Source organism: Serinus canaria, chromosome 17 (genome assembly GCF_022539315.1).
Source record: "Serinus canaria isolate serCan28SL12 chromosome 17, serCan2020, whole genome shotgun sequence".
In the NCBI taxonomy this organism is placed as follows: domain Eukaryota; kingdom Metazoa; phylum Chordata; class Aves; order Passeriformes; family Fringillidae; genus Serinus; species Serinus canaria.
This window is the reverse complement of record NC_066330.1, coordinates 6,197,745-6,225,315: the sequence shown is the minus strand read 5'-3', so window position 1 is coordinate 6,225,315 and position 27,571 is coordinate 6,197,745. Positions and strand designations below refer to the sequence as shown.

Below are 27,571 nucleotides of genomic sequence, written 5' to 3'. Positions count from 1 at the left end.
CACCAGCAAGGAAACAGCACTTTTCTGGGCTTTATGTGTGAGTCAGCATCAGCTCAGGGCTGGCAGGGAGGCCCGGGGTGAAGACATTTCCTGGCGCTCCCAGGAACGTCACGGTGAAGTGCCGGGCTCTGGCCCCGGCGCCGCTTCCGGGCCGTGACACGGCGCTGCCTGTTCCGCTCCCGGGGCCCTGCCAGCCCTCCAGATGTCCCAGAGCAGCTCCTTGAGAGCAGCAGCTGCTCACTCAATGGGCTGCTTTGGCAGCTTTGACTGGAACCTCAGATCCAGCTGCTTGATTGAAGCGCCGGCTCTGCAGAGCTGCTGCTGCCTCCTGCAGTGGAGCAGTGCTGGCAGGAGGCCACGTGCTCGGCCCGGGGAGGCTGCGGTGCTTGGCCGGGTGGCACAGAGCCACACTGCACCAGGGTGAGTCCCTGCTGTGCCACCCCATGGCAGCAGGAGCACCACCTGCTCTGGGACTGAAAACACTCATTTCAGTCCCTTGATTATCCTCTCTATGTGCCTTCAGAGAAACACAGAATAATGAGGTTGGAAGAGACCTCTAAGATCATCGAGTCCAACCTGTGCCCTAACACCTCAACCAGAGCATAGCACCAAGTGCCATGTCCAGTCTTTTTTTAAACACATCCAGAGATGGTTCTTCTCCCTGGGAAGAGTGTTCCAGTGCTTTATTGTTCTTTTGGTGAAAAACTTTTTCCTAATATCCAACCTCTACCTTCCCTGATGTAGCCTGAGACTTTGTCCTCTGGTTCTGTCAGTGCTGCCTGGTGGAAGAGACCAACCCCACCTGTCTGCAACCTCCCTTCAGGAAGCTGTAGAGAGCAATAAGGTCACTTCTGAGCCTCCTCTTCTCCAGGCTAAACAGCCTGGAGAAGAGGAGCTGTTAGGTCATAGGTTGGACTAGATGATCTTTTCCAACCTCGTTCATTCTTTGATTCTCTTACAAAGATCTGGTTTTCTTCTCTGCACCAGAGGCCAGATGAATCTAAACTAACAAGAACAATTACCAGCATTCCCTCTCCAACCTTTGACCAGCTGCACAGTGAGCCTTGACACTGACTTGAGCAGCATTTTTTACCTTTCCTGGTGCAGTTGGTGCCCTCGGAGTCCCTGGTGTAGCCCTCCTGGCAGAGCTCACAGTGGAAGCCCGTGGTGTGGTACAGGCAGCCGATGCACTCGCCGCTGTCGGGCCGGCACACGCTGGGGGACAGCGCGGGCTCCACGTTCCCGTTGCACTCACACCTCGTGCAGATGCTGTCTGAGTTGTAGTAGCCCTTGTCACACTGGTTGCAGTTGAGGCCAGTGTACCCTGGTTTGCACTTGTCACACCTCGGGACGCTCTCGCCAGGCTCTGGAGAACACAGAAAGCAAAGCAGGGATGTGCCACAGCCCCTTGCAGAGACACCCCTGCTGTGGAGTTTGTTCTGTGGGAAGTGACCACAAGGCACCCTGACAAAAATCAGCAGCCACAGGTATTGACCAATCTCAAATTCTGAGCTGAAAACACCACTTTAAAACTGCAGCACTTTCTCTGCTAGTAGGGGAAAAAACAGCTTTAGGGAGTTCTGATGCCTTGCACCAACCCCACAGAGCAAACTCAGCACGTTGCTAAGGAAATAGATTATTATTCCTGAACATTTCCATCTCAAACAGGCAATTTCAGAGAACAGCTGGAACTATATCAGGGATGCTTGCAATCCAAAGGAACTTTTGGGCCTACACAAAGCCAGAAGCAGCTTGCTTGCAAAATTGATTAGGGAAATATCAAAAAAAGTCTTAGATATGACTATTACAGCTCTGACTTGTCTCAGTTACATTGGGGAATCTCTGCATGGAGTCCCATGGAGAAGTCCAGAAGCAGACTCAGAAGTATGGAGGGCTACATGGCACTGCTGAGCATCTCCTGCCCCCAGCCTGGCTGCCATGAGCTCAGCAGCTTCTCTGAAAACTTTGCAGGCTCTTCAGAGCAGACTGCAGCAACACACTGGGAGCTGGAACCAGGCTTTAAGATCCCTTCCAATCCAAACCATTTTGTGATTCTGATCCCTCTCCTGCACAGCTGCTCTCACAAGAGGCAACACAAGCACCAGGGACCCAGCACAGCAGGTGCTGCTTCCAGTGCCCACAAACAGGAGCTCCACAGTTTATAAAACAGTTTATTGCTGCGCTGACACACTCTGAGGGGCAATGTAACTGAGGAGAGCAGCCTTCATTATGAGGAATCAGACCAAAACAAGAGCCTCACCTAAGTGGCAGGTGCCAGTGGATGCCACAATGGAGCAGGGGCAGTGCTGGCAGCCGTGGGCAGACTGGGTGCTCCGATAGAAACCCTCCTTGCAGAGCTCACAGTGCTCCCCCTCCGTGTTCTCCTGGCAGTCCAGGCAGGTGCCTGAGGAACAGAGAGGAGAACAAGCAAACATTCAGCAGCAGGAACTGGAGCAGAACATTTGCAGCAAGAATCCACGTGGAACACACTCAATTATCAGAGCTCACAGGTGGCTTTGGATGCCCTCTGGCCAAAACATGATCCTGGCCTCTTATGACCTTCTGATGCTCATCCCCTCGTTCCACACACACACAGATAATGTGAAAAAGCAGGTGGCCCCAGCAGAGAGGCCCCACAGCTCACCACTAAAAGGTCACTGCAGGTAAATGAGTTATCAGTGTAAAAATTCTCCTCAAGGAAAGCAGTTTCAGTTTGCATTTGTACCAGTGAGATGGAACACTGATGCTGGAAGTCCCCCACTCTCATGAGGGGTCCCTGAGGTTTATACCTTTGGTTTTTTGTGTGCAGCCTCTTCCTGTACACCTGGGCTGGTGGTCAGGGGGGAGGACATGCCACTGTCCTGCTTTGGGGGCAGGCAGCTCCATCCTACCAGCGTGGCTCCAGCTCCTCCACCCCAGGACAAGGCAGCAGCAGTCACTGACCTTCCTAGAGAAGAGAGGGCTCACCTGAGCCACCTGCCCTTCCTGGGGAAGCCCCTGAATCAGAAACCCAACGTGCCATGTCTTCACAGACACCATCTCCTAATGGCCTCCAAATTGCATTCTCATACTACTGTGACCCAGAAGAAAAATCTCCTTAGTTACAAAAGCACAGCCTCTATATAAAGCCCATCCATCACCAGGAACATGCTGTAATTCAGCTGGCTCCTCAGTGAGGTGGCAGGGAGCTGAGGGAAGGTTGGATTAAATCCCATGTACCAGGGTCTGCAAAGGCAACAGCCCCTTCCATAAACTGGGGTGGCCCAGAGCAGTGGGAGAGCACAGACAGATGCACTGAGCTGACCCAGCAGTGCTGCTGGGGGATGGGAAGTCTCATATCAACATCAACCACGGGAAAAAATCCTGACTGAGGTTTGTGCTGACTGTTAGAAAGACCACAGCAGATTTTCTTATTAATATCAGAACAGTTTGGCTCCCTCACAAGCCTGACACGGCTGCTGCTCCTCAATTCCCATAGTGATGACTCCACAGCCAAGCATCCCCAGGCAGCCTGGCATGTCCTTGCAGCCAGCCCTGCTGCCAAGGGCAGGAAGCAAACCCAGGAAGTGGCTGATTCACCCACCCTGCAGGGCCCTGCCAGCACCCCTCGCTCAGCGTCACCTCCCACACAGTTTGCTCTTCCCTCAGCAGCCTGTCAGGCACGAGCCAGTGGTTTTTGTGGCAGAGATGTCAGGTTTAGAAGGGAAAATTATCTGCTGTGCTTGGTTTCTCCAGCTGCAAACCTGGATCAGCTGTTTCAGTGGGATGGATGTCTTGGACAGGGAAGTTCATCTGCCTGGTCACAGCAAGGCTGCCTTGGACAGTGCTCCCCAGGCTCTAAGAGGGGCATAAATCTGGAACCACACCTGTGTTGCCTTGGTCATTTCAGGACCAAAGTCTTTCCCATCAGCAGAAATCACCCACATCCATCTCCAGCAGCCCTGCAAAGGCTGTGTTTCCCTGAGTCAGCAAGGTTGCTCAGCCAGGCAGAGCACACACAGGCATGCAATCAGGTATCACCATGGAGAGCCTTAATAATTAATAGCACTTCTCATCCTGATAATGCCCTCAGGAAGGATCAGACCTCACAGGACCCCAACTGGGAAGCACCAGCCCACCTCAGTGCACAGACACAGCACGGAGTACAAGGGTTGTGGTAGAGGAAGTGCTGTCAGCTGGGGAGCTCCTGCTGCCCAAGTTATTTATTTATGCCCAGTAATTTCAAATATTCCTCCTGGCCAGAGTGATGCCAAACAGGAGCTGGCTGCAGAGCCAGCAGAGGGAGCCCAAAGTATAGCATGAATGGGAAAAAACTTTGAGAACTGGACAAAGCCTACACAGAATTGATGTAAAGCTGGGGAGGTCACACAGAGTGCAGTCTCTAGAGCAGGCATCTGATCTAATTTTTAATCAACTTCGTTCTCTGTTCTGGTTTTGTTTGGGTCCCTCAGCCACAGCAGCATAAAGTTTCTGTCAAATCAACAATAGGCCATTAAACAAAATGAGGGGTTTTCATTGCAATGCTGTGGGCAGCACTGGGCAATCCCAGCAGAAAGAGCAGCCCCATCCCAGCAGCAAGGTCTGTGCTGGGTTTTCTGTGATAAATCAAGAGCAGGAAGAACATTGAGGGAACAAAAAGGAAGAGCAGATTATCCTCCTCCTTCACAAAAACCCACACACCCAGCTCCAAATCAGTCAGACAGCTGATGTGTGCACAGCTTTAGTGACAGCCTTGTATCCCTCAGCACTGGTAGGACACAAGCACACAGAGTATGGCAGTGAATGCAGTAATTCATCCTCAAGGGAAGGCAGGAATTCACCCCCAGGGAGCACAGACCCAGTGCCCACGGACCAGGGCATTCCTCTGCTGCAAACACACAGCCCATGAGACACACGGGCACAAACTGCCCAGAAATACCTGATTTCATGAGCTCTGCCTCTCTGCCAGCAAATTCTGCAACATTACTTTTAATTATTATCCCTTTCTAAGCTCCTAGATAAATATTACAGAACTGCCTTTCAGCCTGGAAGTTTTGAGGAGAGTCTGATGAGAATTTGGAATTTGAAGCAGAACAGTGCTCCTCCAAGAGAGATGGCAAAGCAACCTCTCCCCCTGCCCTCCCATAAGCTGTTCAAGCACAGGTGCCTCAACATTTGCACTCTATCAACATCTGAGTGAGAGACAGTCAAAGAAATAATCAGGGAAAATGAACAAGGCCAATTTCTAAGTAGTGGGCAGTATTAATTAGATGCTGGCTGTTTTTAGCAGCTCTGATCCTGTTATCTGTGGCAGCAAGTCCCCTTACGTCAGTGCCAGCACAGGGTATGTTTCCAGGTAAACAGCAGCTAAACAAAAGGTCTTTAAAAGCCCATGTTGTGTGTTTGTGTAAGTGCAGAGAACAATAGAGCCCCAGTTTTTGATACAGGCTGCTGAGTTAAGGCTCTGCACTGCAGCCTTCACTGCCTTCCTTCAAAGGAGACCAACCCCAACCCTGCATTTCCATTTCAGCTTTAAGGTAAAGATTTTGGGTGTGCAAGGCAAAAAGATGTAGATGAAGAGTGTGCTGAATGAGAACAGAAAAACCAGAGACAGAGGGGGCAGGTGAAGTCTGCACCCCCCTGGTGACAAGAGGACATGATCACCTGTGGAGCTGTCGCAGGTGTGGGAGAGGTTGTTGCATTGGCAGGGCTCGCACGTGCTCTCATTGAGCCTGAAGTAGCCCTCACTGCACCGGTCACACTTCAGGCCCGTGACACCAACTTTGCACTGGCACTTCCCAGAGCTGCAGAGGGAAAAACAAACAGTGAGATCTGGCTGTGCTGGGAGGCATCCAGGGTACAAACCTGCAGGCAGGGTTTTAGACTCCCAGGACATGAAACCCAGGGGCAACCATTTCCAAAAAGTGCTGGGGACTTCAAGAAAGGATAAGTTGTCTGCCAAGCCAGTTGCCCTGACAGCAATTTCCAGCTGGGCACCAGAAATCATTGCTCATTCCAGAAAGCCTTGGCCCAGAGCCATTCCCTTGCATCAGCCCCAGCAGATGCTCCCACAGCCCCTTGGAGTCCCTGCTCCACCTGCACCAGCCCTGGCTCCTGCAGGACTCTGGCACCCCCATGGTCACTGTGCCTGAACCATCCCAGAGGACCCACGTGGCTCATCCTCTCCCCTCCACACCAGTGCTGAGCAGCACCTCCCAGATTTTTGTGTGAGCAGACAATTCCCTGCTCACCACCTGCTCTGCTGGCTCCCCTGGGAGCTGGGGCAGCAGCTCATGTGTCCTGCTTGGCTCCAGCCAGGGCAGGTGTCAGCCACCTGCACTCCCTCTTCTCCTCCATGATCCCATTCATCCCTTCCCCATCTCCATGGGCAAGGCTCCTCTCTCCAGCTGAATTCTACCCAGTAAAGCCAGGGAGAGACAAGAGAGGTTTCTCCCCTCCCCAGCAGAGGCTTCCACCCGAGCTGCCCTAGACAGGAGCTGTTTGCTTGGGCACAGTGTGACTGCAGGGAGGGTGGAGCTCTGCACTGTGAACACAGAGGGCATTGCTGGTGGCTGCCATAAGCAAACAAATACCAGGAGCTATAAAAAGCAAAGGTTACCCTCATTCCTTTGGCTTTCTGTGCTGTTCTCTCCACACAGAGAGCTTCCAGCGCTCTGCTTTCATAACAGACTTTATACACTGGCAGCATTTAGCTCAACTCTCAGAGGAATCCCAGGAATGGATAAATGCTCCTTCCCATCCAGCCCTGGGCACAGCCACTGCTGGAGGTGCCTCATCCCACCTGGGCACACTGGGAACAGCCAAGCCAAGGGACAGAGAGCACCCAGTGCCTCTGCACATCCCCAACAGCCCTGGGGGCACCTGCAGGAACCCCAGCCCTGCCTGCTGCAGGGAACCACAACAGCAACCCAAATAAACAGCACTGGTCTCCTCCAGGTGATGGGTTTATCTGCAGAGGGGGTGATACAGACAGACCCACAGACAGCCCTTCCATGCTGCATCACCCTCTGAGCTCTCCCCCGTGTAACCTCCACCCTGTTCAAACACCTTTGAAACAGCTTTGAAACACCTTTTAAAGTCAGCATTTCAGGGCTCACTGTGCCTGCACAAAGCTCACCCATTGTTCCCCCTCTCCTCCTGGAAAGACTGAGCAAGGCACAATTTGCTCCTAAAAGCCTCCAGAAAAATCTGCTGATTAAATCTAATAGATGTTTGATGCACTGTTGATGTGTTGTTTTTAACTAAAATGCAGTAGGTTGTGATGTTTTGAGCAAGACATTGCTTCTGTTAGAAATTAGCATAATTCAGTATTTCTGTTGTTTGTTTGTTTGCCAAAGGAAAAGGAACTACTCACCAAAATATGGACCTCAGCCCAAGGGGCTACACAATTAAATACCTGCAGAATCTGAAATCTCAAGCATATTTAATGGCCTGATTACAACAAGAAGAAAGAAATAGGATGTTTCCTTGCTCTCCAGGCCATTATCTGGAAGTGCAGCAGGCAGATGCAAAATTCAAAGGCATGCTGGTAAGCAGCTCAGTATGTTTGGCTAGTAAGCAGCTCAGAATGTTTGACTTTTAAAGAGCTTTTCACAAGACCCAACATTAATCCAAACGTTGTCACAGTGTTTAAAATAAGCCCAAACAAAAAGCAGCTTTTTATTATTTGCTCCTGACTGCTACTGCTATTCCAGTAAGAGGGCAGGGACAGGCAGGGAAAAGCATGTGCTGTGGGGAGGAAAATCTGATGTTTAGCCTGAAAACACATCTTTTGGGGATGCAGCATATGAGCAGGGTTTTGTAGGATCAAGCATTTGAGCTGCATCATCTTCACCTTCGCTGGTTTCCTCCTGGAGTTCAGAAAGCTCTGTTTGACTCCCTCACATCCCTGATCCAGCCTTTTCCTCAATGACACCCTCCTCTTCCTCCCTGCTTCCACACAGACTCCCATTTCATTTCTTTCAAGGAGGTTTATTTCCCCAATGACCCTGCTGGGACTCAATTCAGCATTTTGGGGCACAGTCCCTTGATTTTACTCGTTAGCTTAGAAATAACAGGAAAGAAAGCTTAAAAAAGAAGAAAAAAAAAGACTGTTTGGAAAGTTTGGTTTGAATGCCTCTTGAACAGACCTTTTCTCAACATGTTACACATGGCACAGAGCCAAGTCCTGCATGTGCAAGAATTAAATCACTCAGCAAATATAAAGCTTTGCCTGTGGTCATTGCTTCCACAGAATAAAGCCCCCTTACAACACTCCTTTTTATAGCTCCAGCCCAGCAAAGTCTGTCAGACACTTTTTAAAGCAAAGGTCAATGATATAAATGCATTGAAACCACAAAAAAAAAAAATCCTGTTAACAGACCAATTGTGCCCATAAAAATCCAGAAATTTGAAAGAAAAGACCCACAGTTTAATACTTGCACAGTGAGAACTGAACTGGATTTTGAGTAACAGCCAAGAATTTCTTTTTGGGGGGAAGTGGGGAGAACGAGGGGGATGGGAAGAGGGAAACGTTTTGATACAGCAACATCCATTACTCAACTCCACTTCAGATGATGATTAACCCCTCTGAAGCCAGCCAACGTTCAGCTCTCACAGAGAATTGATATAAATATCTGTTGGGATAAAACCAGACTTCCAGTAATCAAAGTCTCCTGCCAGCATTGGTTTCTACCAGATTTTTATGAATACACTCACTCTGGAGACCGTGTAGGTGGTGTGTATCACCATCACATCATCCATCAACTTTACAGATGTTTCCTACTGATTAAAACCATCACCAGCACATGAGGCACTGGCCAGAGGTGCAGGCAGTGATTGCTGGTCAGGGCACAGCTACATCCAAGGCCTGGATCCAGCATGGAATGATGTGACCCTCTGGGGACAAGGGCCACATGGCAGGTTTGGGACCCCCCCCCCACCCCAACCAGCAAGGCAGGAGCTGGTTCACCTGAGCACCCTCAGGGTTCCTGTTCTGCCTCAGGAGACAGCCTGGGGCTGGACTAGGACACAGCCATGGGCAGGACAGTGTAAATAAAATACTGGGACAGGGGACAGCCTACACCCCAAATTATACCTGCAAAAAGCCAGCCTGGCTTCATATCCAGTCCCCACAGCTTCCCTCCACTCCTCTCAAGGGGTCAGAGCCACAGGATCCCATCACTTGCCAAGTGATTTGTGCTACTGGTGGCAACCAAATGTTCCCTGAGCTGGGATTTTCCACAGGGCTGCAGCTTTACAGGTACAGAAGTCAAGGGGACACACCAGAGACACCCCAGCCCTCCCCTGGGCACTGGTAAAGAGGAGGGCTGCAGGCAGTTTTGACCCCACCTGGAAGTGTCTCAGGAGCAGGGCACAGAGAACAGGAACACAGATGATTTCCTGCCAGGTCTGGTGGCTGGGGGAGGACGGAGTGAGGGGCTGGGCTTGGGAGCTGGGGCATTGCCCTCACTTTGCACAGACTGCACAGGAACTCAAGGCCTCACCACAAGGGAAAAAAGCATTAAAGTGGCTGTGACTGAGACAGCACAATGTGCAGCCACATCTGCAAGGGGTCTCCACTCCTCCTCCACAGAAACATCTTGATTTTAGCAGGGACATGACAGGCACAAGATGGATGGGAGGATGAAGGACCATGGCCTTAGGGGCTGTTGGGAGACAAGCTGTGCACAGTTAATGGTCTGCTCCAATCATTCCTCTTCTTCCTTTTTTTTCCCCCCAAGGAGGAGAAAGGGAGAAATTAATTTTGAATATATTCCCAGACACCAGGAAAGCCGGGATGCCCCAGTCAGAGCCCAGGGACTCCCTGGCCATGTCAGACCCAGCCAAAACAGCACCAAGCTCTTGTGCCTTTATTTTCAAAACATGTGAGATCAAAACATAAGGATTTTGGGGCAGAGGCAGAGAAGGAGGGGGCTTCCATGGGTCTCCAACCAGGGCCTGCCCTGCAAAACCTACAACAAGAGTTTTTCCAAATCCATTTATTGTTTTCCCTTGAAGCCCAGAGCACACACCCATGCCCTGCCCAGCTCAGCATCTCCCCAAGCAGCCCCAGGAGAGCTGGGCAGGGCCACACTGCCCTGAGAAAGAGGCAAGTGAGAGCTACACCAGCCCTTCCCTGGCCATCTCCAGCCTCACCTGTCCCCTGGGGAAGCCCTAGTGACAGCAATGCCCCTCAGCTGTCCCAGCAGGGCACTGGGTGTCCTGACCTGTCCCTGGAACAGGCCCAGTTCACAGCAGCAATGGCTCTGTGGGAATGAGGGAAATCGTGTTGAACCACGAGCATCTTTAAAACAAACCCCATGAAAAGGCTTTGTCACACTTTGATGGGATAAGACAAAAGGATTCTGTGCAAGATTAGGAGGATTCAGAAGAGATGTCTCCAAAAATGGTGCGTTCCTCCAGGGAGCCAGGCTCCTTTAGTGCTGCTTTTCTGTGGTGTCTGACAGCAGCCAGGGCATAAATCTCTCTTACACCTTCCTGGGCAATGTGGAAAAGTTCACATTTGAAAGCCAAATGCTCCAAGACACCTTGGTGGGAAAGCAATGCTGTTCACACTCAGAATCACAGAATCATTCAGGTGGAAAAGGGCTCCACAACCACTGAGTCCAACCTTTGACTGACCATCACCAGAGCACTGAGTGCCATGCCCAGTCTGCTGAACACCTTCAGGGATGGGGACTCCACCACCTCCCTGGGCAGCCCCTTCCAATGCTGCACAACCCCTTCCATGAAAAAAATCCTTCCTGTGTCCAACCTGGTGCAGTTTGAGGCCACATCCTCTCATCCTGAGGATACCAAGCACCCTCACTACCCCCGTGCTGACCTGTCTGTCTGTCAGTTATTGAGTATCAGCATGTGGGGAAGGGGAGAGCTGGAAAAGCCCACACTGGCTTTCTCCTCCCCACTCCCTCAGCTCAACCCAAAGCTGCTGGTGGCTGAGGTGGCTCTGTGGGAGAGTCAGTGGGGCCAGGGCCAAGCCCTGCAGCAGCCACTCGCTCTGAGCCCCTTTGTGGAGGGCACAAGAAGCAGAGCTTTATGGGGGCCAACACTGGCCCATTGTGTGCCACATTCCTCACTCTGTGCTGGGGCATGGCAGCTGCTTTGTAGGGCAGGAGCAGGGACACTTCACAGCTCTGAAAGGCCACTCTGTAAATGTCAAAGGGCCACCTTGTCTGCCACCGCCGCCTCCGCAGCCCCAGCTCCCCCAGGAGCCAGGGAAAGCCAGGAATCTCCAGGCAGGGCTCTGGAAAGCTGGGAATCTCCAGGCAGGGCTGTGGAAAGCTGGGAATCTCCAGGCAGGGCTATGGAAAGTCAGGAATCTCCAGGCTGGGCTGTGGAAAGCTGGGAATCTCCAGGCAGGGCTGTGGAAAGCTGGGAATCTCCAGGCAGGGCTATGGAAAGTCAGGAATCTCCAGGCTGGGCTGTGGAAAGCTGGGAATCTCCAGGCAGGCTCTGCAAAGCCAGGACTCTCCAGGCAGGGCTCTGGAAAACCAGGAGTCTCCAGGCTGGGCTGTCCCCCCCAAGGTGAGGTGCCCTTGAAGGAGGGGAGGGAAGCAATGGAAAGTTCCACACTGGCCCTGGAGAGGGAGGTTGGATGGGGTCCTGCACTGATCCATGAGTTCCTCACTCCCAGCAAAGTCTCAACCTCAGCTGGTGGGTGCTGGTTTCCCAGAGCAACCTTTGGGGATCATGTGCAGGGATGGGCCAGGGAACCAGGGAAGGACACATCAGTGGGGGTGCCAGGGAGATGGGCTGGTCTCCACTGTGCCCAAAGGGGTCCCTCCATCCCCCAGACCTCTGCTGGTGCCTCTGCTCAGACAGCAGCAGAAGACTCAGGGTACAAGCAGTGCCTGAAGTACAGGCTGGGCACCACCCCCCAAGCAGAATTTAGCCACAAAAGCTGAAACAGTTGAGCCCATATTTCCTTTTGAGGGCAGTCAGTGCTTGCCAGAGCAGCAAAGTTTGCAACAGACAACAGAGGAACGGCAGAGCCTGCTTGAAAATCCCCAAAATAACAGGATTTCTGAGAAGCCATAATTACCATAGGGGAGATGATAACAATCCACCTTTCCCTGCTGCTGTGTCCAGTCACTCATTCATTTCTCATTCCTGCCTGCAACTGAATAAAAATGGGTTCAGGTGCCTTTACCTTCCTGTGGGGGGAGAGAGGAGGAGGAGAGCTAATCAGATGTAAAGGATGTGAGAGGCTGGAATAGGGGATAGATTTAGATAATTAAACCATGCAGAAAAATAGGCTTTAACAGGGTATTCTTCTGCTTTTCTGACGTCCACATGTAATAATTTCCGCTACAAAACAAGATCTGTTCTCTGCAGAGTGATGCTGACAAGGCATTACTGGGAGATAATGAGCCACCAGTTGTGCTCATCCAATCTATAAAAGGGAGAGCAGTCTTTTTAAAGAGAAAAAGGGAGTTTGTCTGGTTTTGGGGGGGTTTTAAAGCACAAGTCCTTGAGGATTTCAGCTCCCAAGGTCACATCTCCAAAGGGGAGCAGTGCCTGATGTGGTTTACTGGATTGCTAAAATACAGCAGGATGGAAAGAGAGACATTTCAGAAGTGTGATGACACTCTGCAGACAGAAAATGAAGACTTTATCTATGCAAAACAACAACTCCATCACTTCCCCCAAATAACCTCTGGGGTCTGGGATGGCCAGCAGCCCTGCAGGCTGGTGAAGCTCCACAAAAACCTTGAATTTCGATGGACCTGCATTTCCTGACCACTGAAAAAACCCCACCAAATCCTGCCTTGAACATGAGGTTCAAGGTGTGTCCAGACTGTGCCACACCAGGCTGTCCCCCCTTCCAGCTCAGACTATTCAGTGATTCTGTGATCCCTAAAAGCCCCAGCAGCCACAGCTCTCCCCTTGTTCCCTGGCACAGGTACTGCTGCATCACTTTTCTTCCCTAGAACCAGGACAAGTTGAAAAAACAAAACCTGCCAGGGAAACAGGGAATGGAGGGCTGAACCCTTCTGCCAGGCAGCAGCATCTCTTAGCAGCATCTCTGTTTCACAGCTCCACTCCTCATTCACATCCCAAACCCACAGGAGCACCCACGCAGGGCCAGCTGCTCGTGGGCTAAACACTCTGCCCCCACAGCTTCAGGAAAGGAAGAGCCACACACACCCCAGTGCTGGGCTAGGAAAAGTTGGGATAAACACCTCAAAGGAGGTAAATCCAGGTCAGCCCTCCTGCAGATGAGCTGGATCACACTGGGCTACCCTGGGCCAGTGTCTGCAGTCCCACATGGGGATGGGCAGTGCTGCCAGCAAGGTAAAAAAAAACAATCCAAAAACTGCAGAGTCATCTGCCTTCTCCTCTCCCCAGGAGGAGAATGCTGCCTTATCCAGAATGGTGCTGCCTGCAGTCCTGGTCCCTCCCACCCCACAGCCAGAGGCCAGGTTTACATGGAGAATTATCTCCGAGTGTGTTGGAAGAGCTGAGCCTGCACAGCTCCTCACGCCAGGGCACGAGGGCTGCAGAACCAAAGGCTTCCTCACACAAACCTCCTTCCCTCACCCTCATCCCAGGTCTGTGTGGCTCACACAGCCCTGGCTCAGCTGGGGACACGGGTGGCACTTTGGGTGCCAAAGGGTGCAGAGGGCCAGAAACACCATGAGGAGCCCCAGTGCTCCCACTGCTGCCCTGGCTACTGGGACTGGGGACCACCGAGAGCTCAGGCACAGGACTGCTCCCAGGAAGGGAAAAAGGGACCATCCCATGGGGGAGATGTGGGCTGGCCAGCCTGGGCATGGTGACCTTCTCCAGCAGCACTGATCACTTCCACTCCCCCACCAGGCTGGGAGGTTCTGCTTTCCTCAGAGGACACACAGCACAGCCTCCAACTCGAGGGGTCCAAAACCAATGCAGCTGGTGGGGGCAGCTCCTGGCTGGGACTACATCCCCATGGGCTGAGGCCACTGCCAGGCACCCTCCCCACGTGTCACTGTCCCCAGAGCAGGAACACAGCTCTGCCAGCCCAGCCCGTGCACCCACATGAGTCACTGTCCTCATTCTCCACCACTCTGACCTTGACCATGGCCCTTGAAACTTCAGCTTCTTTCTCCACCCTTCCTCCATGGACTGTGAACACTTCCAGGCCACAGCTATCTTTAGCAAGCATCTGCACCGCATCCAGCCCAAAGAAATGTGATTTTTTTCTGAGGTTTCTAGGCGTTAACCACAGCAGGGACAATTCCCTCCCCTCCCCAAGATGTGTCAGCCCTCTCTGAGCAGCCCAAGTCTCCATCCAGCCCCTCAGCTTGAGCCACACACAGCTTTTCATCTAACAAAAAAACCACCCAAAGCAGAGCACAGAAATGCTCTGCCATCCCACAGGGGGATCTGTGTGGATCTTCCTAGATAATCAAATTTAAACCACCACCAAACCAGACCTTTGATTAGCAGCCATGGAGCCCATTCATAGCGACAGCATGTCAGGTCAATGTTCACTCCCAAAATCAACTCTGTGCCTCAGGAAAAGGATTTTTTTAAATTTTTGTTTGATGGTCTGCATTTGAGGTCTAGTTAACAAACAGGGGACTTGGGTTGCCATCTGGCCAGCCCAAGAGCGTGCTGAGAAATAATACTAATAATCATCATATGGTGGTGCTTTAAAAGGCACTTTTACAACAGCCTGGGTGAGCTGATTGAAACCCAAGAGGGATCTTTGTGTGCCCTGAGGGCTCGGCCTTTGGGCACTCTGCCCCTCCAATCAGCCACCCTTAAAAAGGGTCAGAGTCCAAAATCTCTGCTGCTGTTTCACCCAGAGCCCCACTGCAGCAGCCATGGCTCTCCTCTGAAGCCTCACACAGGAATTTGCTTGTGCAAGTCAAGCTGGGCTGGTGCTTTATTAAATAAATAAATTGTACAACTTACAGGATTTTCCATGTCAACAAAACAGTAGCTGGTTGCTGGTATTGGGCAATGCCTGCGTGCCTCATCCCTGAGCAGAGATTGCCTGAGGGACACTATAGCTCCTCCAGGGACTGCTCAGCAGCCACCCAGGGCTCCCAGCATGAGAGCCAAAGATCCCTTTGCATTCACACACCCATTTCCCTGCAATGCATGAGAGATTCTCCCACCCATCAGGCCAGATGCACCCCAGCCCTGGTGCCTGCCCCCAGCCATGCCAGCTGCAGACAGGCAGGAGCTGTGCCCAGCCCTGGTGCCCACTCTGACCCAACAGGAGCAGGGGGAGCACCTGCCCTGCTGCCCTTTGTGTCCCAGTGCATTTTCCCACACACATCACTACACCAGCCCTTCTGATGCCCCCAGCCCTGTGACACAGACAACTGACCTATTTTCCTCTTTTTAAACACCCAGAGGTCATCTCTGTCTGCAGCAAACCCCTCTGAGCCAGGAAGGGAAACAGAGTGATCTCTGTTAGTGACATCCCCCCTCCCCAAATCTCCCTCCACATCTTGCCCTGTGCTGTCTCTTCTGAATGGCTGAGAATGAACATCTCCCCCCATCCCTCCAGGCTGTGGAGTGGTGCTGAGGAGAGGCTGGGGAGGTCCCTGCTGTTTCTGGCTCCACACAGATGGCTCCAACTCCACCTCATTCTCCTTCACAGCTCAGAGCATCTCGGCTGGAGCTCCCAAGGGCGTTCCTTGGCTCGCCCCAAGCAGTGAGACATGGGGAGACACCAGACATGTCCATGCTTCTCCCACTGCCCAGTAATTCAGAGCTGGGGTAAGAATGCTCCCCTCCAGTTAACCCAGTTGCTCCTGCAACACTTTCCCTCCTCTCCCAGTTCCCAAGGATAAGATTTGCCCCATCTGCCTTTCTGCCCAATTTGCCTTTCCAATAGGTCTGACCACAATCACACTTTCAATTCTGTGGCAAACCCTGATGCTTCCAGGCACATCTTCCCATACCTAAAACAGCCAATAAAAAAAAAAAAAGTGATAAAACTTCATGCTTTCCACCCTCAAGAATCACCTCTTTTAGTAAGAAGGTCACTTTCTTCAACTGGAGAGCTACTTTTAAGATCTGAATTGTCAGAGCTTATGCAAGCAGAAAAATGCAGCATAGAAACAAAAAGGAAGGACATCAACAGAGGGTTTGGTCGTTTGGGGAAAGATAATGTATAAAATAATTACAGGCAGCATGTCCCTGCAGAGCATTCTGACTCTGACTCAGCCCCTGTCCTGGCAGGGAACTGCAGGTGCTCAACACACGCTGAGCCCAGACCCAGCCCTAGAAGACAATAAGGCAGCAGGAGCCTGGGAAGGCTGGAAGTTGCTGCAGGGTGGTTGCTGAGGTGTCCTCCAAGGAGAGACTTTGAAACTTGCTGTTCCCATGAGCACAAGTGGAGAGCCAGTGGGTCAGGCTGCTGCTGGGTGTGATCTTGCAGGAACAGAGATCCCCTCAGCTCAGGCACTGTCTCTAATGGCTGACAGATCGCTGCTTGGAAAATCATTGCATGCCAGCTTTCACAAGGCAAGATGTGAGGGTGGGTGAGGTGAAATGAACAGGAACACATTCATTATACAAGAGCTCCAAGCATCAGCTCTGGGGCCTGCAAACACCAGGCAAGGCAGGAGCTGACTCTGCTCTCGGGCCACCACTTCCACCCCAATGCTCAGCGAGGGCAGAGCACAAAGCTTTGCCTGCCTCTGGAATAAACCCATCCCTTTGGAAAAGAAACCCCTCCACAGCCCCCAGCTGCACCCCAGCCTCTGCTCCCCTCCCAGCTCAGGAGTGAGGGCAGCCCTGCCCAACAGGGACTAAGAGATGCACGAGGCATTAGGAGAGGTTCTGCTTCCATGCAACTCCGAAACACAAGTCAGCTCCCTTGGGGGCTGCCAGGGCTTTTGCCACAGCCACAGATATTTTTATAATTCAGCTCTTGAAAGAGGAAGAATAATCTTCATGAATTTTTATAAGACCAGCTTCCCTCCTACTTATATTTTTTTCCTTTTAAACACCAGCAAGACAACAAGACCCGCTCTTGCCCAAAACCCAAACCACAGCAAATCCCAACACCTTGTGTGCAGAGCCCCTGGGTTACTCACTGGTCACACTGCTCACTGGTGGCTCCAGCAGGGCTGCAGCTGCAGGGCTGGCACTGCTGCCCACCCTGCTGGGGGAAGAAGCCGTGGGCACAGCTGTGGCAGCGTGGCCCTGTGTAGCCAGGCAGGCAGTGGCACTGCCCCGTCGTGAGGTTGCATCCGGCGCTGCCCACCGAGCTGCAGTTGCACAGGTCTCCTGCAAGGGAAGAGAAACAGAGGCATGGAACCACAGAACTGCAGAATGGTTTGGCTTGGAAGGGGCCTTAAAGCCCATCTCATTCCAACCTCCCTGCCATGAGCTGGGACAGCTTCCAGGCTGCTCCAAGCCCTGTCCAACCTGGCCTTGGGATACTTCCAGGGATGTGGCAACCACAGCTTCTCTGGGCACCCTGTGCCAGGGCATCACCCCTCCCTCTGCATACCCCCATCATCACTTTAAGGATGATTTTTGCTTTAAAATGTTGAGATGATGGACAACAACCACACTGGGAGCAGCCTGGGGTTTGAAACACCACAGCTCATGCTTGAAATCTCTCCAACAAAGAGCTACAAGATTATGGGCATAGCTACCTAAAGTACATCTAGATGTAGCTGTACACAATTTCTTTATGTATATACACACACCTATCCCCCCTGGCTCCAGGAGCTGAGAAGCAATAAGTGTGTAATAGCAGGATAAAATCAGCAACAGGTTGCAAAGTCATTAATTCTAAGAACCTCCACTCCACACCACTGGAACAGCCCTGATACCACAGAACAGACACTGACAGCACAAACTGGCAGCAGCATCTCCCACTCCTGAAGAAGGAATACAGAATCCCCTGAAAATCTGCCCTCAGGGGAGCACCAAGTGCATGAAAACTGTACTTCAAAAGCTGTGGTAGAGCTGGAGACAGGACAGAGACCTCCACCACCTAAACCAGACCACCCTCAGTCCTGTGGTGAGAGGGGACGGCTCTGGGCACCCAAACACTGTCTTTGGGGACACTGTATTTCCAGAGGTGCTGGAAAGCATGCACTGAACAGCTGCTTTTTTAGGAGAGAAGCAAATCTTTTGATCAAGTAATGAATTCCCAATCCCCCCACACATTATTTCTTGTAATACTTTAAAGCCCCAAAAGCACTGAAGAGAACAACTTCTCCCTGGCAATTTGTTTCTGCCAAGAGCTTTATCTCTGTTCTTTCATTGCAAAATATTTAGTGCCTTAATAATTTAAAGTCTTCTTCTGCCAAGACTGAATTATAAACAAGGATTATTTGCAGAAATAGTGCATAAAGCATCAGGGGCTTTACACAACTGCTGGTGTTTGTTATTGCCTGAGAAGAGCCAGTATTCAGGGCAATTTAGGGAGAGGGGAGAGGCAAGGTCCCCATCCCAAGAAAACTTGACTTAAAGCTCTTTTCCTTGTCATCCATGTTCTTCTAACACACAAAGAAATGTGAGTTATTTAGCTTTATTACTCCACCATAGGATCCCCACAGAAGCCATGTTGTGCCTATACACCTGTGATATTGCACCTAAATTTTCTTCAATCCAAACGATCAGATAGGACAAACACCTCAAGATCCACAATTATCCACTTCAACAGCCACTTCACATAATGAACTAAATTCCCAGCTCAATTATCCAAGCAGAACCATATTGATTTGGGCACTTGGGCTTCTCCCTGCCACCAGAGCAGAAACCACAAAAACTTGTTGAGCAAAAGCACTCTGGAGTTTGTCAAACATGCATCAAAACAAATTTCCCTTTCAGAACTCAACATGTGGCACCATTGGACCTGCCAGACTTGATCAGGGAAAGAAAATGAGCATTGTGTCCACTCTAATGGCATGGGAGACACTGACAGGGCAGGTCCCACACAGGAGGATGAACTGCTCCATGTGGAGACCACCCCTGAGCTCCATCAAAGCCAGAGCCACCATCCTGACACTCCAGATGGATGGCTGGATGGAGAGGGCAGGAGTGGGGCAGTGCTTCAGGATGGTCCCCATCAGCACCATGGAGCTCTGCCCCATCACTAATGCTCCAGCAGGATGGCAGCACTCTGAAATTGAACCTGACTTTGTAGCACCCACTGCTTTCCAACCAATGCTCCAGCCCATCAAAATTGCCCCAGTTCAGGTCAGGCTCTGCCTGAGCTGCCAAATTCAACAGCAGCACAGCCACCACTGCAATGCCAGTGCCCCAGGAGAGTGAGAAATGCTGCAATAATCCAAAATAACACTGGCAAACCATTTTTTGCTTGGGAAGCTGGTGGAGCCTGGTTCTGCTTGTGATGGGGACAGCAGCTGAGCCTGTCTGCTGTGAAATCACCCCAAGTGTGTGCTGAGGCACAACTCAACAGATCCAGAAGTTGTCTCCAAAAAGGGTTAATTCCTTGAAGACCCCACCTCCCCCAACCACCCCAGAGACCTTTGGGAAGGGATGGTGGTCCCAGGTAGGGGAGTAGCATCCCACATGCTCCCTGCCCACCCCAAATGCATCCAGCCCTGCTCACGGATGGATGCAGCCCCAAAACACTCTGGAGCTGTGTGGTTGGACAGTGGAGGAGATTCAGACAGCAGCACTGAAATCTGAACTCCATCAAGGTCAAGGGCTGCACAAGGATGGACCCGGCCATGAAAACCTGAGGCCTAATTTAAAGGACACTTTGTTGTCCCCACAGCAGCCAGGTGGCAGAAGGTGAGAACTGTCCTGAGCCAGAACAGGAACTGATAACAAACATCTGCCCTGGGCTCTGGGAGCACAGCAAAGAGGATGAGCACTACAGAGGAAAATTAGGGAACACTGTCCTGGCTTCTGTCCAGAGCCTGCGTTTTAGGAGCCTTTATTCAGTTTTCTCAGGCTGATGTTTTGCTTTTGAAGATAACCTTCAAAAATACCTCACTGAGAGCTTTTGTGAAGGGGAAGGAATGAAGAGGTGGATGAACCCCAGGATGTCTCACTCCAGACTGCACAGTCATGGTTGGAGGGTTGTGTTGAGGCTGGGACAACACCATCAGCAAGGGAGCCAAGGGCAAAGACCTCTCAGGGATGAGGCACTGGTCCAAGCTCTGACTCTTCTCAGTTTGCTATCCTGACTCATCCTTGCTCTGCCTCAGTTTCCCCATCTCAGGGTGTTCCCCTGCCCCCCAGGGCCTCCAAGCCCTGCTCGTCTCTGCTTGTTCCCTTCAAGGTTCCCTTCCTTCCCCACAAAGCACCACACTACAGCTCAAAGCACGTGCTTATCACAGATAAAACCCACCACCTTTGCTCCTGAAGGGACTGACAGGCTTCAATAAATCAACGCCATAAGGATGTTTTGAGGTCTAAGAATAGAGGCACCATAAAAATGTGTGCCAGCCATGTTGCCCTTCAAACAAAAAAACCAAACACCTCTCCATTCAGGATCAGTATTTCACCTTCATGGTTGGTGCTTGGAGGAAGGTGGAGTGGAAGGAAAGGTTTCTCATTTGGGAAGCAAGGGGCACGCTGCTGTGTGGAGACAGATTTAATATCCAATTTCAGTTAGCCCCAATCTAAAATCAATTAATTTTTAGCATGCAAAAGCCATAAGTTAGCAATAAACTGGAGAACAGATGTTTTATGTTGGATTGGATCCACACCATGGCTGTAAATAGCACTGACACAACCAAGAACCTCCAGGTCTGATGTGACCCCTCAGTGTGGCCACCTCAAACTCCATGCCAGCTCCCCCCTACACCCCTAATAAAGATCTCAGCCTCCAAATCCCATCCCAATGCAAACCCCAACTCTGCAAATCCCAGCAACATCCCAGCCTGTGCCAGATCCATCAAGACACCACATCCCTTCATCTCCCATCCCCTCCTAGTACTTAAACAGACCTTGTTCTAATGAAAAAATCCTTCCTCAAATTGCTTCTTTCACATCCTTTCAGCTTTGTAGTGTTTTAAGTTTTCACACATTTTATAAGCATGATTCCTCCTCCCTTCCAAGCCACTTAATGAATGAATAATTTAGAAAACAGGTGAAATATTTACAAAGGGTAAAGAAGCCAACACTGTGAAAGGCACGAAGGTCTCTGTGAAACCACATTAGCTGGGGACATCCTGAGCCAGTGCAGATCCTGAATGAACTCACCTGCTCCCTGGGAGCCAGCCTGGAAAACCCAAGGTGCACATTTTTGATTATAAGAACATGCAGCTGTGAGAGGCCCACAGATGCTATTTATTGTCCTGCTGCAAAAGCATCCCCAAGGAGACAGACATTTTCTGTTCTCCAGACTAGATGAAGGAAAAAAAAATCCAAAATAATTTCTAACCTGGAGGTACTGTTGGGTTTTTGGAAGCCAGAGGTGCAGCCCCAGTTTGGCAGCTGTAGCTCTGAAGCCAACACAGCCCAGTAAGAATCTCACCTCCCAGATACTCCCCAGATATCCCAAAGGATTTAAATCACAGCACATAACAGCATCCCATCCCTGGAAAGGCTTTGTTTTTATATTAATTTAGCAGTTTTCCCTCTTCCCCAGACTTCATTTCCAAATTCAAGCCCTACCTTCTCTCCCATTTCCCCTTCTCAATCCCTCTGCAGGCACCACTCCTGACAAGGCAGGAATGAAGGGATCAGGCAGCAGGTTTAAAAATCTATCCGAAGTCATTTCCTTTCCCCCTGTAATTAAATTGTGGAAGTCATTGTCAGGGGATGTTCTGGCTGCCAGAAATACCTATGGCTTCAAAGCAGGACTGGAAAAGCTCACAGAGGACAGGTCCACTGGTGTTGTTAAACACAGGGATCTGGAGGAAGCATCCTGATGGGAAAGGCCCTGGAACTCTGTCCAGAAAGTCAGGATCATGCCCTGTCCTCCTGGCATCTTCTTCTGGCCTTTCTTGGGTGGGTGAAGCTTTGCTCTGAGCCAGCCTGGCAGTTCTATTTCCTCCTTGTTTGCACTGCTCAGGGATGGCAGCAGCTCCAGTTCTTCCCCCAAACACACCAATCCCCCTCAAGAGTTAGGCACTGCTCTTTGCACTGGCAATTCCTCCTCATTACAGCCAAGGGCACAGCTGTGCTGCACCACTGCTCTGTCTTTCCCCTGGCCTCTCAACAGGCTCTTTCCCTTCCCCCTGAGAAGACATTTCATCCCCTCAGTACAATGCACTGATGTGCTAAACCTCCCCCACAGTGGGATGAGGGTCAGGACAGTGCTGTTCCAGCATGGGATGGTGACAGTAGGCATGAGCCAGCTGTCAAAAGGGAAGATTCCATCCTACCCAGCCCTTGTAAAACAATTCCCTGAGCTCCAGCCCATCTCTTCCACATCTCTGATGCACCATGTCAGTGTGGTCCACTCTAGCCTTGGACTGCAGTTTGGGTTCAGCTCCATCACTCCTCACTGGGATGCAGCTCTACTGATGCTCTGAGTGCAGGAACTGTTATCCCAGTGCAAGGATGCTTTGGCCTCCACCCTTTCCCCACGGCTGCAGCAGATCTGAGAGGGCACAGCCTGGCTGAGCTCTCCCCCAGGGAGCTGGGGAACATCTGCCATGGGCTGAGCTCCTGCAAGAACAGGCCAGAGAGGAGCTGATGCACTGTACCTTCCCAAAGAGAGGAGTTCTGCCAAGTCCCAGGACTCATTCCCATCCAGACAGCACTCAGCACAAAATAAGAGTCAACTCTTGCATCATGAAGGTGCACTGAAGTGCTCAGACCTGTAATTTACTCTCCCTTGAGGCTACAATGCAAAGCCAAAGTGGCAGGAAAAGTATCTCTGCCTAGCCCCAAAAAAATTTATGTACATATAGGAGTGTCTTCTGTTACTTTGCATTCACTTTATTACTGAGTTTACACTTTATTACACCACATTCTGGGCACTCACAGCCTCCATCAAGGCTCTGCAGAGTCAGGTGCTGATGGTGAAGAGAACTTCATTCACATTAATGCTGTTAAGAGTGTTAGAGTCACTTGTGTTGTTCCATAAAAGGCTTTTACAGGTCAACGAGGAGGAAAAGACAACAATTTCTCAATTCATAAACACCACTTGTAATGCCATTAGGAGATGAAACACATCTGTTGAGGAATATTGTATCAGATTAAATCTCTCCCTTATCACTTGGAAAGCAGCACAAAGCCAAGGTCCCAACTCTGGGGTCACCAGCAGCTGCACAAGCACTTTTTATCAGCCTGAAGCAGACAGGTTTGGAGCTTCAGCCAAACTCCAGCTCAGCCTCAAGTGTGTCAGCCCCCTGCCTTTCCAAAGGGATGGAGACCACTCCCCACCACTCACAGCTCACAGCCCTCCTGCCTCCCCAGCCATGACCCTGAGACCCTCCCCAAAGGCAGAGGCTGCTCACTGCCTGGGACTGCTTATTTCTATTCCTTCCCTGCACCTGCAATGCAACCTGCAGGCATGTGGTTTCTGAGCAGTTCCTGAAAGCTCCTCCACACAGAGCAATTTTGTTGCTTTTTCCTCCTGTTTGATGCTAAACAAGTCAGCAACCTGTGCAGAGAGCTTTGAACCTGCTCGTTCCCCAGCAAACCTGCATCAAAAGTCAGACTCAGAGGTGTAAAGCTGTCTTGGGAAACATCAGGGGAAAAAAAAAAAAAGAAAAATACGGATTCTGATTAACTCAGTATTCCTTCTGCACTGGGAGATCCCCAGCTCACAGCTCTGCTGGAGCACAACACCTGAGGAGCTCCCATGGATGGGACAAGGAAATGTCAGGAGAGCAGGAGGGGTCCTGGAGTCATTAAGATCCAGGTAATAGGGCAGAAAAGCTGTGCAGGGGGGATTACACAGCTGCAGCTGAGGAATTATTCATTCCTATAGAACAATAAGTTTCCACAGGCAGACAAACCCTCCGGGGTCTCTTATGAAACAGACTGTGCACAAAGAGGAATGTGGCCCTAAAATGTTTATGATACAAGAAACTACAGTAACTTCAAACAGACCAAATACATATTTGAGGATTAAAACCTCCACAGTTTAAAAAAAAAAAAAGAATCCAAGCCTTTTAATTAATTTAAAAATAGTTTTGTCAGCGTTCTACTTTAGTTGATTAAATTTTCCCCACTAATATTTCCACAAACATCTGCAACCATATAAATATTCCATGTTTCTGTTTGAAAATCTGTATTTTTACCACCCAGTGTGTGACACAGCCAGCCCAACTCCAGGCTTAGAGATAAACAGGGTGAAAACCAACTTTGGCAAACACCTCCCCAGCAGCTCAGCTCGTTCCCTCCTGACAGATACACTTGTGTGGCACCTCTCAGGAAACTGAATTGTTTTGTCAGCAAAAGGCTTTCACTGGAAGATCAAGACACCTCACACGGGATGGGGCTGGGAATTTATGAGCAGATTCCAATTTTAGTCTCTATCGACCATGGGCCAGCAGAGAAAGGGATTATGAAGAGCTGCATGAATAATATGAACTATAATCATCTGCTGAAGGCTCTGCGTGCTCTGATTCCTGCAAAAAGTAATTAAACTCACAAACTTTGCTCGGTGCTTTGGGGAGTTGCAACAAATGAATGAACACGTTAATTTATGGGAGATTTAAGGCTCTTCAGAGAAACCCTGGGCAGGAACCATCCTTCCAAGTGTTTGTGTTTGGGCTGTAAAGTTGCGCTGTGTGAATAACCAGCAAGAAAACAGAGATGAGCTGGGGGATGAGCTCGGGTCACACCCCTTGATCACATCCTGCCCTTCCCAGCAGGGCCCCCAGAGACTCCTCTGGGCAACACCAGGGAGAACAGGGTCGAACCTTTTGTTTGAGTAACAGCTGGGTTTGCTGCTCACACTCACTGCTGAGAAGCAAAACTTTCTGTTCGTGCTGCTGCTGGCAGATCCCAGGCAGGGGCAGGTGCAGCAGCACAGCCCAGCCTTCCCAGCCACCCCACACTCCCAGGGATGCAGCAGAGCAGGGACTTTGTCCATCCTGCAAGGGATGGACCTGCCCAGAGACAGGAGCTGCCTCCTGCCTGCACATTTGTCTGACACAATTAGGCTACTTCAAACCAAAACCCATTGCTGCAAGCCATGCAGCCTTTCAGAGCCTTCTCCCCTCCAGACCTTGCCTGCAGATACAACAGATCCTCCTCTCCCAAGTCACTGCAATCAGCTCCTGATGCTCCCAGTGTCAGCTTCAGCAGGAATGGATGTGACCTCCAAGCTCCTCCTTCCAGAGCCAGCATGGAGCTGAGCACCCACAGAACACCCAACCCAAGAGCTCCATGGGTGCTGCTGAGCAGGGCTTGTCATCCCCAGCCATGGCTCACACTGCCTGGGAGAAGAAAAGGGAATGGCCAAGTCCAGGCTGCTGGAAAGCCATTTTTTGCTGAGTACAGAAGTCACAGAGTAGGTGGTAACACATCTGCTGCAGTGCCATCAGCTGCTGAAGGGAAGGGAGTGGTGAGGACAGTGACAGCCTCCCTCCCCCATGGAGGTACATCATGTGCAAGCTGCAGGGCTGGGGTCTCTTGGGAGGTTCCCAGGGAGGTGGCAAACACACACACATGGCTGATCTCACTGCAAAAGGCAGCACTTTTTTTGTTGTGAAGTCATAACTCCATTTCTTTACACCAGGTGTAGCCATGGTGTAACCACGTCCTCACTGGTGTACGGAGGGAGCTGCAGCTTTGCCTCACTGACCTTGGGCACAGCTACCAAAGCTCAGCCCAGCCTGGCATGAATGTGGTCAGAAGTTATCTTTCCTTTCTCCCTCATTTACAGCATTCTTACACTGGAGGGGAAGACAGAACAGAAGCAAGGAGATGCCAACAGCAACAGCACAACCCATAATTCAGTATAAAAATGCTTGGAGTGCATCCTCCCCAAGCAGAGGAGTGTTCTGCATCTCCTGGAAGCAGGAGCTGCTCCTGGATGGCTGCCACAGCCCCTCACCCTGCCCTGGGGCACACACACCCTCTGGGGATGGTCTTCACCTTTAGGGGCAGCACAAGCATCAGGCCCAGGTTTCTCTCCAAGCATGCAGGAGTGATTTTTGAACGCTCTAATCATTCCCCAGGCCAGAGATGAACTCAAAGGGAGACTCTGGACACCCACAAGAGGAAGAAGATGGACCAAGGAGGGGGTCACATTGCTGTGAGATGAAATGCTCTCCACACAGGGAAGGGGCCCATTGTTCATGGCTTGGCACACAGGCAGCAAGAGGCATTTTTACAACGTTTTTTACCTTTTTTTTTAATGAGAAAGAGAAGGAAGACTTGCTTTGGAGGGTTTCCGGCTATTTCATGTCTAAGCCTGTGGTGAAAATCTGGAATGAAAACTTTCATCAGTGACTCCAGCAGGTGCCCAGGGCAGTTCCTTTCAAGATTCAGCTCCTCCAGCCAAGCAGCAAAGGGACAGACCCGTTAACAAAGGCACCTTTTATCCACAGTGTTAATAAACACTAACTGAAAGTGTTAATAAAAAGAAGCTTTCCAGAGCCTGAGCTATGACCCCAGTTTGTCTCAGCTCTTTGCATTTCCAAGCTTGGAGATGAAGCAAAGCCCCAGCGAATCCCAGGATTCATTCCCAATACACATCCCTAATTCTTCTCTACTCTAAACAAACATATTTAAATGCAGACTTTTATTCATCACAAACAGCAAAGTATCTTTGTTCCTCTCTCCCTCACTTTAAAGGCCATGCAGAGGAAAGGAGACAAGAGAAGAAAACTCTTTGACAGCCTGCAGCCAGCAAGTCCTGCTCCTCTCACTGCTCCCGAGCTTGGTTCCAAGTTTAATAAAGGTGTTTTGTCTCCTTGCTTAATAAGTGGAATTACCATAGCAGAAAGCCCAGCGGGGGAAAGGGATAGCACAGAGCATGAGTCATCCCAACTGGTTTGGGGCAGGTTTTGCCATTTGGGTCCTGTTTCAAGGTTATGATGACATAGTGCTACGGGCTGGTTTGGAGTTACCAGAACTCCTGCCAGACAAGGAGTTGTAAGTTACAACGTGCTGCAAGCAGGGAGAGCTGCTGGGACAGAGCAAGGAAAATGTCATCTGAGCTGGGAAGAGAAGTTTCCTGTTCCTTACATTTTATTCCCTTATTTTATAATGCAGCCTTGCACTTGCCCTGCTATACTTTGCACAGTGATGCCTTTAACTCCAGCTCACAGGGAGTGACTTAAATTCCCACATTCAGAACTTGTTTCACACCTTTGTTCTCACCCAGCACCTGCCAAACTGGGTCGTAGATCCTGCAGCCAGACAAAATTTGCTGGCAAATCCATGGAGGAGAAGCCAAGCTTTCAAAGAGGGAACTGATATGGGTCAGGACACGTCATGGAAAAAGACACCTGGATGGAGAAAGTCATCACTTATCACTGGAAACAGGGGACTGCAGCAGATCCAGTATCATCTGCTGAGGGGAGCAGCCAGCATGGTGCAGCTCAGCTGTGCTCCAAAACTTCCTCCAGCAACTGCAGCCATGGCATGAATTTAAAGAGCATCAATCACAGAGAGCAGGGGCAGAGCCCCTGCAGGGCTTTGAGGGCAGCTGCCAGCCCCTGCCTCCCCCTCACCTCTGCTTGGAGCCCCAAGCCCTGCAGCACATGCATGACTCCAC

At 50.7% G+C, this 27,571-nt stretch overlaps 1 protein-coding gene across 1 annotated transcript in view; it reads right to left on the bottom strand.

Annotated features, from left to right (window-relative positions):
- The window catches only part of MEGF9 (multiple EGF like domains 9), a 46,428-nt gene that overhangs the window by 6,640 nt on the left and 12,217 nt on the right, over positions 1-27,571 (bottom strand). Inside the window, exons 2-5 of the mRNA XM_030230151.2 lie at positions 17,043-17,235; positions 5,644-5,783; positions 2,261-2,404; positions 1,094-1,366 (exon numbers count right to left, since the gene is read on the bottom strand). Coding sequence (XP_030086011.1) covers positions 1,094-1,366; positions 2,261-2,404; positions 5,644-5,783; positions 17,043-17,235 — 750 coding nt within the window. The remainder of the gene's footprint in view (positions 1-1,093; positions 1,367-2,260; positions 2,405-5,643; positions 5,784-17,042; positions 17,236-27,571) is intronic.